At 45.3% G+C, this 15,828-nt stretch overlaps 2 protein-coding genes across 3 annotated transcripts in view; both read left to right on the top strand.

Moving 5' to 3' along the window:
* The window catches only part of LOC119179773 (uncharacterized), a 252,867-nt gene that overhangs the window by 202,929 nt on the left and 34,110 nt on the right, over window positions 1–15,828 (top strand). The window lies entirely within an intron of this gene.
* Window positions 2,891–4,759, top strand: LOC142767561 (uncharacterized). Its single transcript, XM_075869484.1, has 2 exons — window positions 2,891–3,187; window positions 3,350–4,759. The coding sequence occupies exons 1-2, from the start codon at window positions 3,013–3,015 to the stop codon at window positions 3,643–3,645; spliced, it is 471 nt and encodes a 156-aa protein (XP_075725599.1). The 5' UTR covers window positions 2,891–3,012; the 3' UTR covers window positions 3,646–4,759.

Here is a 15,828-nt window from a genome sequence, read left to right as displayed (position 1 = left end):
TAGAAAGCCTTTACGTTGAGTCAAATGAGTGGTCGCTTCATCTGCAAAGAACCTACATGTCCTTTGTATATTTCCTTAAGGTGAAAGCAGACAAGAGGCACCCCTCATACTCTACTATTAATGACTTGTCGAGCTCCATTCTTTTTCAAAACAGGCCTTCAATGAGGCAGCCCTTCTCAGTTCGCCTGAAGGGTCTAGCTGAGGACACTGGAGTGTCACTCGAACACAATTTAATGGGTCCTGTAGCATACCCGCCACCGTGGCAGTGGCAGACTATAGATTGCGATGTGTCTTTTTTAGAAGTTACTAAACATGCGCCTATTGCCCATATTCGAACATACTTCTTGGAACTTCAACACAAATACACACGTCCTGAGTTTTTTACAGATGCCTCTAAGTCTAACTCCTCTGTGTCCTACGCTGCTGTTGGCCCTTCCTTTTCGGATGCTGGCCCTCTACATCCAGGCACAAGTATCTTCACAGCGGAAGCTTACGCGATACTTGTGGCAGCTAAACACATCAAACAATCACAAATACAAAAAGCAGTAATTTATACAGACTCCCTCAGTGTGGTAACGGCTCTGCACAGTCTTAAGAAACAAAAAAACCCTGTCCTCGTTTCACTTTACTCCATTTTATGCACCCTCTACACACTCAACAGACATGTTGTTGTGTGCTGGGTGCCAGGGCACCGTGAGATTCAAGGCAACGTGATGGTGGATCAGCTTGCTGCATCCGCCCACGAAAGCACTGCCATTACACCGACATCAATCCCTGCCCTTGATCTTAAGCCGTCTCTCAAACGAAAACTCAGGGACTACTGGCAGAGCAAGTGGGATACACACACACAAAACAAACTACACGTTATCAAGCCACAGCTTGGCCATTGGCCACCAGTATCAAAATCACGTCTAACAGAGGTAACACTAACAAGACTCAGGATAGGACACATATACACGACACACACACATCTTTTGTCCGGTGGTGATCCACCATTGTGTGATAAATGTGGTGAGGCATTAACAGTTCTTCACGTTTTAATTCAATGTAAACATTTAGACAATCTAAGAAGACAACACTTCCCACTATCCTACCGACAACATATACCTTTACACCCTGCAATGTTTGTCGGTAGGGAACCGCTTTTTAGTCACAAATCATTATTAGCGTTTTTAAACAAAATTCATAATTTTCATATCTTATACCCGGGCATACCGTAGCACGACCTCTCTAGAGAGGTTTTTCCTGCGGTGGCTACACAGGAAAGCACTTGCCTCACGGCCCTTGCACGCAAGGGTACTAACGTGTGAGGTACTTGTGCTAATGCCATACATGTCCACCATCGTTTTTCATTATCACCAACTTTTGTCACCTATTCATACCACACACACCTTTCACGGCATGGTCATGATTTTATTACTTGTATGTTTGTACCCGCTTTACTGCGAGGAATTTTATGGCCCTTATACAGCCGCTAATCACAACCATTGTCCACATTCCTGTCTCATGAACTGGCGCTCTTTGGCCATCAAATGGCCCTTGCGCCAAAAACACCATATATCATCAAACCCCACAAATCAATCAATCAATCAAGAACAATGAAAAGGGCACAGGCCTGCGAGGTGAATGAAGGGTTCATTCACCCTTTTGTATTGCATAGCTGCGAGGAAATCGAAAGAAATACTTCGTGTTTCTAGCAAAAAACACGTTCTATAGCCTGTGGAGAAACCCGGAATAGGAGCAGCTTTATTTTTTGATAAATGTTTGTAACTTTGTGCTGCAGGTGTCTGGCATTTTTTTCAACCCCACACGGCTGAACCAAACGAGACAAAAATTCCGGAAATGTCTGCTAGGAGATGACTTTTGGGGAAAGCAAGGCTCACCGCCCCAGCGCGTCACTTTTCTGAGCGAAATCGTCGAGCCAAGGAAGAAGGAAAGGACAATTCGCTCAGAGATGTTGCTGCAAAGTATGCTATCGTCCCAAGAGACACCTCAATGCAGGGCGGCACCACGCTTCACCGAAGACGAAAAGACGGTGCTTGTCTCTCCCGTGAGAGAGTATATCATCAAGTGCAAGAAAAATGATGCAGCATCGACACTGAAAAAAAAGGAAACATGGAAAGAAATTGCCAAGTGCTACAATTCCAATCATGAAATCACCCGGCACGACCGCCTGCAGCTCAAGAAGTGCTGGAAGAACCTCAAGCAAAAATGGAAAGAGGAAACTGCCAGAGAAAAGGAGAGCGCCATAAAACTGGTAAGCTGAACATGTTATGCATGACTGGCTCACTTTTGATCTGCCACATGTTTTGTAGTTGGTAGAAATGAGAGTGTTGAAAGCAAATAGTCACGACCATTAGATTTTGCAGTGCATGGCGAAAAAAATAACCACTCAAAATCGCATTTTCCTCGAAGAACGGTCTTTTAGTTGGCCTATAACATGCGTGATCAGTGCAAAGTGTTTTCGAGAAACCTGTTAAGATGAATTTGTAGACAACTGACGTATTTTGGCTTTTCACGAAAAAGGCATTTAAGCACACTAATGTTTGTTCTGTGCAATGTTTTGCTATTTTTTTTCCTTGAGATGAACCAAGTAAACTACATTGCACACAACTTAAGCACTTGTGCTAATGCCATACATGTCCACCATCGTTTTCATTATCACCAACTTTTGTCATCTATTCGCACCACTCCCACCTTTCACGGCATCGTCATGATTTTATTACTTGTATGTTTTTACCCGCCTTACCGCGAGGAATTTTATGGCCCTTATACAGCCGCTAATCACAATCGTTGTCCACATTCCTTGCCTCATGAACTGGCGCTCTTTGGCCATCAAATGGCCCTTGCGCCAAAAGACACCTTATATCATCATTACATTGCACTCAACTTAGGAGAGAGGAACATCGGAACCACAGTTTTTTTGTGTGTGTACAAGACATTTATCAAAACTTGCTTCATTCTGCATTGAAACTTTATTTTTGATTATGAGGGGGATCGGCGCCTTTCGCCATGGCTCCTATTTACGAATTGGTTGGGTCAGTTGCGGATCACATGGCGACAAAGGTGGAGAACGCCTTTGATTCTGATGCCACAGGGTACCAGCCCCCCGTCACAAGTTTCCCCGTCTTGAGGCTGCTACAGCCCATGACTGATGGTCTAGATGAAGCGGACTTCGATTGCCAAGGTATGGTGTGTTGCATTTTAAGGCGTAATGATGATCTCCTCAAAAAATTTAATGGTTTGTATTTCCCAGAAATGGCTCTTTTCTGCATGCAGTGGTGTACAGGTGTTTGCGTCATAGACAATACTCCTCTAGTACCATTATGCCATTTTTTCTCTTTTGCAGACGATCTGTGGCAAGGTGCCACCCCTGTAGAGCCATCACAGCTGCCAACAGGCACAGATGCCGACGAAGACAGCAGACTTACGTGTGATTGCAAAGTGAATACTGCTGCCGAATGTTGTGAAAACAGCCACCAGGCCGCCGGAGCTGCTGGAAGTAGCACTTCTGCAGCAACTGTTGCTACTCAAGTATGCAGGACACGTAGGGGCCGGATGGCTGTTCTGGAAAAGACGCTGGCCGCGGAAAATGCAACTCGTGCGGAACTCCTTAACCCTTTCGGCCCTGGCGGTGTCAATTGACACCACCGCACAACTTTTCCCCTAGTATCTCGGAAATGAAACCAATACTGCTCAATCTTGGGGGCACAGTTCTTCAATGATCTCCACTGCAATTGACACCAATATTGCAGCACGTTTGTGGAGGTAGCATCCACAAAGAAAAAGAAGCGCGACTGAGGTCTTCCGTGAAGCCGAGGCGCGTAAGTTGAGGCGGGTAAGCACCATTTTCGGAACGATGTACCGAATCTGTTTCAGTGAGTCTTAGACTGAAAAGTAAGACATTGGTTTCTATTTTGTGTACATCATTGATTGGCAGGAAAAAAGAAGCCGTTTTTTTTTCTTTTTTCGATCACTGGGCCCTATTGACCTCATTCGATGCTACATTAATTAATCCAAAAATGCTTGTACTAGTGGCTCAATTTCTTGTTTGTGGTCGTCGGAGGTCCTAACTACAAGAAAAATGTGCAAAAAAAGTGTATCGGACCAAAATAAATCCAGGGCTGAAAGGGTTAAAGAAGAGCACACAGTCCGTGTCCGGCTTTTGCAGGAGGACTACGATTATATTATGCTGGAACGGGTCGAAAAAAAGAAAGCATGAAAATAAGGTGCGAGAGCTCGAGCTTTCAAGGCACAAAAACGAGCTTGAAAAGCAAAAAATTGAGATTGAAATACTACAGATTCAAAAAGAATTAAAAAATGAACAGATCTGCAGGCTGCAATGTAATGTGCCTCCTTTGTAAATAAATGGTGGGATCTCTCATAAAATTATGAAACCATGTGAATGTACATTTTTATGCATGAATGATAAGCAGATTAGCGTGTACAGCAGCACTAAAAAGAGGATGTATGGCCGAGTTCTCGATATATGTAATTATTGCCTATGATTTGATTTGTGGGGTTTAACGTCCCAAAACCACCATATGATTATGAGAGACGCCGTAGTGGAGGGCTCCAGAAATTTAGACCACCTGGGGTTCTTTAACGTGCACCCAAATCTGTGCATACGGGCCTACAACATTTCCGCCTCCATCGGAAATGCAGCCGCCGCAGCCGGGATTCGAACCCGCGACCTGCGGGTCAGCAGCCGAGTACCTTAGCCACTAGACCACCACGGCGGGGCTAATTATTGCCTATGTGAAGCTCTTGCGTACGAGCAGGCCCCGCGCTTGAGCTCCTGAACGGCTGTTGGCGAGGCGATCAACACGTGGCAGGTGCCCTGTTCTCGTTGCCACTGTACTGAAGGGGCAAGGCTGTGGCACCCTCTCTGGTTCCCCTAATAAGCAGGCCAAGTTGTGAAGTGCAGCACAAGCTGTGATTATGTGCACGATGTTTTTGGCCTTGTCCTGCATTCCCATGTACAGGCAAGGGAAACGCCTCTTCCACACGCCGAACGCCCTCTCAATGACGTTCCGAGACTTTATTTGGACTCTTTGGTGCCTGGGCGAATGAAGCAATATTGTGCATCACCCCACAAGCGACTTGATTCTATGTCACACCTCAAAACCATGCTCTGACTTTCTGTAACCATGCGCTGACACGTGAACTAACCTTCCCTTGGGTGTGTCAGCGGGGCCTGGCTCTGAAAACGGTGTGAATAAATATGGCTGGCATGCGTATCCAGCGTCGCCCAACAGCACTCCGGGCACCCGGTTCTCTTCGTATAGCACCCGCAAGCGGGAGTTGTCAAAAATCCTGCTGTCATGAACAGAGCTGGGCCAGCCGGCAACAATGTCAAACTGGACTTGTGATCCAGCCACCGCCTGCAGCAAAGGAGCAGCATACCAATAATCACAAACAGGGCATTGTACAGCGCCTATCTCTTTGTGGTTCGGTATAAACTACAGGTGCAGCAGAAATGCATGTTGTTGCGCTGTGTTACAGACCACTAGAGTGTATTTTGATGAAAAATTAGAGACAGTAGTGTTCCTTTGAAAACCTTCATGAATTCTACCTTCCGGAGCAAAACCTCGAGTCCAGCAAAAGACATCACGAAGGCGCGAGTGCCGGACCCCTCGAAGAATGGCTGCATTATTATTTCGCTTTATTTATTTCGCCAGTGCATGACAACCATGGCTGAACAGAAACACGTTGATTACTGTATGGAAAGAAGTTTACGACCCGAGCATTGATCGACGAAATACGAACGAACTAAACTGTTCAGGGACTTTCAAACTTCACTGCTTACCTGCACATTGAAGGAGAAATAGCCTTTGCGGTTGCGGAACACTTCGGCATTTTCACCACCGGAGCTTTTAATCTGCACGTGCGTGCAGTCTATGCATCCCGTCACGCCAGGGAATTCGGCCACTTCATGGAAGTCCTGCATAACTTGTTGAAATTCCGGCGGCTGCGGAAAGTGCACCAGTGATGATGATAATGATGTTTGATGTTTTGTGGCGTAAGGGCCATTTCACGGCCAAAGAGCGCCAGTTCATCTTACTAAAATAATGAACAATGATTGTGATAAGCGGCTGTATAAGGGTCATAAAATTCCTCGCGGTAAGGCGGGTAAGAACACACAAGTAATAAAATTATGACCACGCCGTGAAAGGTGTGTGTGGTGTGAATAGATGACAAAAGTTGGTGACAATAAAAAAATGATGGCGGATATGTATGGCATTCGCACAAGTGCCTCACTCTTTCATACCCTTGCGTCCAAGGGTGGTGAGGCAAGTGCTTTCTTGTGTAGCAAAAACCTATCTGGAGAGGTCGTGCTATGGAATGCCCGGGCATATGATATGAAAACTATAAATTTATTTTAAAAACGCTAACAATGATTTATGACTAAAACGCGGTTCCCTACCGACGAACATTGCAGGGTGTAAAGGTATATGTTGTTGGTAGGGTAAGGAAAAATGTTGTTTTCTTAGAGTTTCTAACTGTTTGCACTGAATTAAAATGTGAAGAACTGTTAGTGCTTCACCACATCTGTCACACAATGGTGAATTGCCACCGGACAAAAGATATGTGTTTGTCGTGTATGTGTGTCCTATCCTGAGCCTCGTTAGTATTACCTCTGTATGACGTGATTTCGATACTTGCGGCCAATGGCTAAGGCGTGGCTTAATAATGTGTAGTTTGTTTTGTGTGTGTCTATCTCACTTGCTCTGCCAGTAGTCCCTGAGCATTTGTTTGAGAGACGGCTTCAGATCAAAGGCCGGGATTGATATGGGTGTAGTAGCAGTGCTTTCGTGGGCGGATGCAGCAAGCTGATCCGCCATCACGTTGCCTTGGATCTCACAGTGCCCTGGTACCCAGCACACTACAACATGTTGTTTGAGTGTGTAGTGTGTGCACAAAATGAAGTAAAGTGAGACGAGGACAGGGTTTTTATTGTTTTTTAAGGGTTTGCAGAGCCGTTACCACACTGAGGGAGTCCGTATAAATTACTGATGTTTGTATTTGTAACTGTTTGATGTGTTTAGCCGCCTCAAGTATCGCGTAAGCTTCCGCTGTGAAGATACTTGTGCCTGGATATAAAGGGCCAGCATCCGGAAAAGATGGGCCGACAGCAGCGTAGGACACAGAGGAGTTAGACTTGGAGGCATCTGTAAAAAACTCAGGACGTGTGTATTTGTGTTGAAGTTCCATAAAGTATGTTCGGATATGGGCAATAGGTGCATGTTTTGTAACTTCTAGGAAAGACACATCGCAGTCTATAGTCTTCAACTGCCATGGTGGCGGGTATGCTACAAGAGCCATTAAACTGTGTTCAAGTCACACTCCAGTTTCTTTAGCTAGACCCTTCAAGCGAACTGAGAAGAGCTGCCTCTTCGAAGGCCTGTTTTGAAACAGAATGGAGCTCGACAGATCATTAATAGTATAATATGAGGGGTGCTTCTTGTCTTCTTTAATCTTAAGGAAATATACAAAGGACATGTAAGTTCTCTGCAGATGAAGCGACCATTCATTTCACTCAACGTAAAGGCTTTCTACAGGGCTGGTGCGAAAAGCACCCGTAGAAAGGCGGATGCCCAAATGGAGCACGGGGTCCAGCATCTTCAAAGCACTTTGAGTTGCAGACTGATAAACAACGGCCCCATAATCTAAGCGGGTGCGAATGAGGCTTCGATACAGATTCTTGAGGCATTGCCTATCATTACCCCAAGTAGTACGTGACAACGCTTTTATGACATTCATGGCTTTTAAACATTTTGTTTTTAAATACTTGATTTGCGGTACAAAGGTCAACTTGTTTTTTGGAGGCACATTACCTGCCGAAGATTCCACGACCCGCCCTTCGTGACCGACGAAATCCTATGGAGCTGTACAACGAGGAACATTTCCACGCTCGCTACCTGTTCACAAAACATGCAGTGCGGCAGCTTCTATCTATGCTGCCGCTCCAAGAAAGCCGGGACAATCGAGGTCTGCCTGTGCCTCCTATGCTGCAGCTGTTGATGGCATTGAGATTTTACGGCGCTGGGACATTTCAAACAGTGACCGAAGACGCCGTCCACATTCCGCAGTCTACAGTGTGCCGAGCAGTCGGAAAAGTGACCACGCTGATCGCAAAGCACTTCTACTCCATACTGGTGCACTTTCCACCCCCAGGGGTGCCTGCGCAAGTAGACGCTTGGTGTGTAGCGACACCATGGACCCGAGCTAACGGGGGGTTTCGGCTCCCTCCCACGCCTAGCCGTGCGTGGCTTTGTCATGTCCGGGGAAAAGGGGATCCTGGGGGTTGAGCTAACGCCGGGTGATTGGACCTTTAAGGCCCCCCGGTGGAGGCAACACACCCCTTTGGCCCCGGCTTCACGTAGACGGCACCCCTGGGCTGACTCACCCAAGGGAAACCGGCAGTCGCCTTTTCCTGTCTCTGCCTCTCTTCATCTTCGTCTTTCCCTCTTTCTTTCAATCTTCCCTGATCTCTCCTCTCTTCAATTTACTTCTGTTTTTCCTGGCGGTAAGGGTTAACCTTGTGTGGCTATCCAAACTAAGGTAAACCATATTGGGTTATAGTAACTGCGTACTGCTGGCGTTGCACAGACATGCCCACATGCTCTGCCACGTCCCCTCGTTGGACTCCGTGGTGGGTGGTAGGCGCCGTTACCGAAATATACACATTTTCTCATGGAATCCTCGAACCCCTCTTTAACTGATCGTTCTTCGAAAAGGGTACGCACCGACGCAACTTTACTACTTTGGCCCAAAAACAGAGAAACTTTCCCAAAATACCATGTCCTCTACTGCGAACAATCATCTACAAAAGCTAGAGCAATCTCACCCTTCCTTGTGGCCAAGTGCTTGAGAGAGACCATTGGAACCGGTTATAAGGCCACGAAGATGGCAAGTGAAGATCTGCTTCTCGAATTAAGACAAGGAACAATACAATAAACTTTTGCACCTCGTAGCCTTTGGTAACATCTCCGTCTCTGTGAGCGCACACCGTACCATGAATACAGTGAAGGGCGTGGTATCGGACGAAGATTTGATGACACCGAGTGAAAAAGAGCTCTTTGATGGATGGAAGGACCAAGGTGTGATACATGTCCAGCGCATCAAAATCAGACGTAACAATAATGAAATAGCAACAAAGCACTTGATACTCACCTTAAATTCAACCACTTTACCTGAGACTCTCGAAACTGGCTATGTAAAACTCCATGTCCGACCTTTCATTCCAAACCCGAGGCGTTGTTTCAAATGCCAGCGATTTGGTCATGCATCCCAGAGCGTCCGAGGACAGCTGATGTGTGCTAAGTGTGGCACAACCGGCCACAGTGATGATGAATGTAGTCATGACGAGGTCCTCTGTGCTAACTGTTAAGGTAGTCACCCCGCATACTCCAGAGCGTGCCCAGCCTGGAAAAGAGAAAAAGAAATAATAGCTGTAAAAGTTAACGAAAATATCACATTCAGGGAAGCAAGACAACGGGTCTCGTTATCATTAGCACTAAAACACCTTTTGCCGAAGTGGTGCGACGAGGGGCGGCACCACAAAGGCCCTTGGCAGTTGCCCGGACCGCGCCTAGCGTGCCGAGGCCAATGCCACAAGCTCCTACGGCGGGAGCAGCCAGCTCTGCCCTGCCCACATTCAGCCTGTCCACACCAGTGACCTCTACAAGCTCTGGCAGCAGCCAGGGCAATTACGAGGCTAAGGGGGCTTCATCAACCCCCAGCTCGGTGGGGACAAAGACTTTGTCGATCGAGGTGAAGTCTAAGCGACGCACAGATCGCTCTTTAGAGCGGGTGTCCAGTGCCTCGCAAGAGCTATGGACACCATTTCAAGCCAAACGGCGCAGGAAGCGCCGAAGGAGCGGCGAGCTTCTCTTGACCGCCCCAAAAAGGACAGAACGCCTGTAAAAAGAGCTAATCTCCGTCTTTTCTGCACACAGCACTTTTTCCCTTTTTTTTCCGCTATGGACAAAATCATACAGTGGAACGTAAGGGGGAATACTTAGAAATTTAGATGACGTCCAAGAACTTCTGAGTAAGTTTAACGCGAAGGTGCTATGTGTGCAAGAAACGCACTTAACTCCTAGGCACAAGGACTTCCTATGGCAATATATTATTTTCCAAAAAGACCGGGAGGATGCTGTATGATCTAGTGGTGTAGCAATTATAGCTGATCGTAGTATAGCATGCCAGCATTTTAAGCTCCAAACGGCCCTTAAGGCAGTGGCCATTCGAGCTGTACTTTTTAACACTCATTACCATATGTTCTGTGTACATACCACCGCATCAACAGCTACACAGACGTGATCTAGAATCATTAATAGATGAACTCCCAGAGCCGTTTTTGGTTCTAGGTGATTTTAATGCGCACAATGTCCTGTGGCGGCACGAGCCAGGGCAACGGGCAGACTGTGGGAACCCTGTTGACGTCTGGTGTAGAGGGTTTGAAGGCTTCGTATCTTGAGCCAAAGACCACAACGCCCAGGGATCGCTCGGTAGAGCGACGGTCCAACGCATCTCATGTGGCTATGGACACAACCGCCAGTCAAACGGCACCTGCAGCGCCGAAGGAGCGGCGAGTTTCTCTCGACCGCTTCAAAAAAGACAAAAGACAAATTACAGGGCCTCCAAAAAGCCCTGTAAAATAAGTTTTGTTTTCCATAACCTGAAAGATTATGGTATCATTCAGTTTTGTCCGTGAGCTTACTTTCCTTCCATGAGCACACAACACAAAACACATTTAAAATGGACACACAAATACTACAGTGGAATGCCAGAGGCCTAATTAATAACCTTGATGATATCAAAGACTTGCTAATTGACTATCAGCCAAAAATGTTCTGTGTTCAAGAAACTCATTTAAAGTCGACTCTTGTGAATTTCTTAAATAAATATGTGGTTTTTCGTAAAGATTGAAATGGTGGCGATTTCTCTTCTGGAGGTGTGGCCATCATTGCAAAAAGAAGCGTAGCATGCCAGCACATTGTGCTACAAAGCTCTCTTGAGGTTGTGGCTGTTCGCGCTATTCTATTCAACCGTCTTATATCTATCTGCTCGATTTCCATAGCCCCTGACGAACCATTCAATGAAACAGAGTTCGACAAACTTATTGATCAGCTTCCAGAACCATATGTGCTAATTGGAGATTTTAATGCTCACAGTTTGCTATGGGGCGATACAAAATGTGATGCGAGAGGTCGTGCAATCGAAAACTTTCTTCTCGCATCTGGAGCCTGTCCGCTCAATAAGGCAGAGCCAACATACTTCAGTACCACACACAATACATATTCATGCATAGATTTAGCCATTGGATCACCGTCACTCCTACCTTACTTAGATTGGAAAGTTATTAATAATCTATATGGAAGTGACCATTTTCCAACTCTTTTAGTAACAAAACAACGGGTTGACCGGCCGTCTTATCCTAAAGAGTGGAACCTTCATGTTGCAAACTGGGTGAAATTCAGAGAGCTATGTACACTACACCTCGAAGAGGTAGACCATCTGGAAGTAGAAGAGATGGCCAACTATATTTCTGAATATGTTCTTACTTGTGCAAAAAAGTGCATACCGCAGTCTAGGAATGATAAGGTTAACACAAAGCCATGGTGGAATCGGGAGTGTGAAATTGCTAAAAAACGGCAAAACAAAGCTTGGAGGACTTTTTCTCGCTACCCAACAGCAGAAAACTTGATAACTTTTAAAAGTTGCAAAGCGAATGGCAGGCGTGTTCGCCGTATAGCCAAACGGGAAAGCTGGACACGCTATATATCCTCAATAAACTCCTACACAGATGTCAGCAAGGTTTATAATAGGGTGCATAAACTTAAAGGACAAGGCCCAAATCCCTTCCCTTTGGTGAATGACTGCGGTGATGATGAATGCCTGCGGTGAAGCTCGCCCTTGATTCCTGTGGAAGTTCTGCTCCTGGTTATGATACAATTACTTATGAAATGACCAGAAATCTCCCTGATGAAACCCTGAACTGTCTTTTAGCACTTTACAACAAGATTTACAATACCGGCAAAATACCCTCTGCTTGGAAAGAGGCAATAGTTCTACCAATCCTTAAACAGGGCAAAGATCCTTCTTCTGTAAATAGTTACAGGCCTATCGCCCTCACAAGCTGCCTACTCAAAGTGTTTGAAAAATTGATTAACTGCCGCTTGGTCTATTACTTGGAATACAACGGCATATATGACCCGTGCCAGTCTGGTTTCTGTACAGCTAGATCCACAACCGACAATCTTGTCCTCCTCGAGTCGTATATACGTGACGCGTTTGTACACAATCAATACTGTCTGTCTGTTTTCTTTGATCTTGAGAAGGCATATGATACTGCTTGGCGATACGGAATCCTGCAAGATCTACTGTCTTTCGGAATATGTGGCAGGTTGATTACCATCTTAAAAGATTACCTGTCTGAAAGGAAGTTCCGTGTAAGAATAGGTAATGTGTTATCGCACACATTTCTTCAAGAAAATGGAGTGCCGCAGGGAGGAGTATTAAGCTGCACACTATTTATAGGTAAAATGAACTCTCTTCGCTCTGTTATTCCAACCGCGATATCGTACTCTGTATACGTGGACGATATTGAAATTAGTTTCAAATCGTGTAACTTGACTGTATGCGAACGCCAGATACAGTTAGGTGTTAACCGACTTGCAAAATGGGCTGACGAGAATGGTTTTAAGTTTAACACTGACAAGACTACTAGTGTGCTGTTCTCGAGACGACAAGGTGTGCATCCTGACCCCTGCATACTAATGAATGGACAAAACATAGTCATTGCGAAAGAACAAAAATTCCTCGGCGTAATTTTTGATTCCAAACTCACCTTCATCCAGCACATAAAACAGCTGAAGTTAAAATGTCTCAAGACCATGAACCTTTTAAAGATTTTATCGCATCAGTCGTGGGGGACAGACAGGCACTGTCTCATATCTCTGTTTCGAAGCCTGGTTCTGTCACGCATAGGCTATGGATGCATAGTATATCAGTCGGCTTCAAAGACAGCAATGAAAATGTTGGACCCTATACTCCACCTAGGTATCCGGCTGGCACTTGGTGCCTTCCGTACCAGCCCTATTCACAGCCTTTATGCAGAGTCAGATCAGTGGCCACTAGACTATCAGCGCACGTATCCAGGAGTCAACTATGCAGTTAAAATCATGTCTCTGAAGCAGCACCCATGCAAAACACTTATGAACGTTGTGTCTACTACCCAGTTATACCTAAACCGTCCTTCTATCGCCCCACCGTTTCCTTTGGCAATAAGACCTGCAGTAGAAAAACTTGCAATCTTATTCAATGACTTGGACGAAAGTGACCATGCCGAGCAAATCCCTCCCTGACAGCAATGTCCAGTCCCTTGTGACTGGTCTTTCAAAGTCATCATAAAGGAAAATTGTCCACTGCACTCATTGAGCAACATTTCTTGGTCCTTGAACACAAATATTGTTCAACCGCGTTCTTCTCTGATGGCTCAAAGTCTCAAACATTTGTATCTTGTGCAGCCTATGGACAAAAGTTCTCGGACACCAGAACCATGCATACACATACCAGAATTTTCACAGCGGAAGCATATGGTATCCTGCTTATTATACAACACATTAAACAACACAAGATACAAAAGTATATAGTGTACACAGATTCTTTAAGTGTTGTCAGGGCCCTGTCTTGTGGCAGGTACAGCAATAACCCTACCTTCAACAAGCTCCTTAACGAAATCTATGCAGCCTACAACCTAAAACTTTCTATTGTTATTGGCTGGGTTTTAGGTCATTCTGGAATTGCGGGCAATGAAATAGTGAACAAGAATGCACGAGAAGCCGCTGGTCGGCAAACCATAGATATAACCTCTGTTCCGGGTGTAGATCTAAAACCTGTTGTACGTAGAGGTCTACGCAACCACTGGCAAGCTGAATGGGACAGAGAAGTCGACAACAAACTACACGTTGTAAAACCCCAGCTGCGAAAAGTTATCCCCCCAAAACTCAACAGGTTCGCCGAAGTCACTCTAACACGGCTCAGAATAGGCCACACTTACGCTAAACATAAACACCTTTTGACAGGTGCTGATCCACCTACATGTATACATTGTGGAGAGAGTCTAACCGTTGTGCATGTCCTCATACAATGCCCTGCTTCACCAAGCACGACTGACCCATTTGAGGGAGCTCTATCGATATCATATCCCAATTCATCCAGCGCTTTTTTTTCACTTGATGCAGTGGTTGACCTTAAGAGACTTCTTCATTATCTTGGGAAAGTCAAATTTTTAACAATGATATCATTCCATCCTAGCCACCAGGCTGCGCCTCAAGTGTGAGGTACCGCCTGGTGCACAAAAAGTATGTCTGAGCCTTCGCAGTTCTTGCCCAGGCAAGGACTTCAGCTGCGAGGGTCTTGGGCCTTGCAGACTAATTTATCATTACAGACTTCAGCCAACGAAATGAAGGTTTTAGCAAAGTGACATTCCTTTTAAATGCACCGTGTTTTAAATGGTCATAGATATTTGCTACTCATCATTTGTCTTAATTTTTAAACTAATAATCGAAATGAAACAACACTTGTACTGGCGCTCTTTGGCCTCAGATGCCCTTGCGCCAATAAAACTTAACCTAATATTAATAACAATGTACTGTGGGGCGATGCTCACTGTGATGCACGAGGACGTCTTATTGAGCAGCTCCTTTTCTCTTCTAGTTTATGTATTTTAAATATAAAAGAGCCTACGTATTTTATCCTTGCAAACAACACATACTCATCCATAGATCTTAGCATTTCATCACCGTCTTTTTACTTGTTTTTGATTGGAACGTTCTTAAAAACCCTTATGCGAGTGACCACTTCCCAATCATCCTGAGTGCGCCGATCAAAGATCAAATACCCCCGCAGGTTCCTCGATGGAAGATTGTCTCTGCTGATTGTGAAGGGTATAGAACTCTTACACACATGACAGTGACTGAGCTGTCTGCCCTGATCATAGATGACGCTGTCACGTATTTTACAGCTTCTATACTTGATGTTGCATCTAAATGTATTGCCAAAATGAGCGGCATGTCTTCTAAACGGCGAGTCCCATGGTGGAACGACGCATGCAGGAAAGCACAGACCACTCAGAACAAAGCACGGGCGTTGCTTCGCGATTCCCCTACAGCAGAAAACCTGGAAAATTTCAAGCGGGTCAAATCGCAGGCAAGGAAAACGCGTCGACAAGCTAGACGAGAGAGCTGGACAAAGTTTATATTGAGTATCAACTCGTACACAAATGAGGGAAAAGTGTGGAATAAGGTAAAAAAAATTAAGGGCCAACAAACGTATTCTCTTCCACTAGTAAATAGCCTCGGGGAAAGCATGGAGGATCAAGCCAACTTTCTTGGCACACATTTCGAACACATATCGAGCTCCTAACACTACTCCGAATCCTTCCAGAATTACAAGGCATGAATAGGAAAAAAAAGTTAGAGAAAAAATCCGCAAGAAATGAGGCATATAATGCACTATTCTGCTTAGCAGAACTGCGAACAGCACTCAGCTGCTGTAATACATCTACCCCAGGTTCTGACAACGTAATGTACGCGATGCTGAAGGAACTACCGTCCAAAACTAAAGAAACCCTCCTCTCTCTTTATAATCGCATATGGTTTTCAGGTGTGATCCCCTCTTCCTGGAAGGAGGCTGTTATAATTCCAATTTTGAAGCAGGGAAAGGATCGCTCTACTGTAGCAAGTTACAGACCTATAGCGTTAACAAGCTGCCTCTGCAAACTATTTGAAAAAATGATTAATTGCCGCTTACTCC

Source organism: Rhipicephalus microplus, chromosome 7 (genome assembly GCF_043290135.1).
Source record: "Rhipicephalus microplus isolate Deutch F79 chromosome 7, USDA_Rmic, whole genome shotgun sequence".
Taxonomy (NCBI): domain Eukaryota; kingdom Metazoa; phylum Arthropoda; class Arachnida; order Ixodida; family Ixodidae; genus Rhipicephalus; species Rhipicephalus microplus.
Note: the sequence above shows the minus strand (reverse complement) of the source record. Positions and strands in the feature narration are given on the sequence as shown.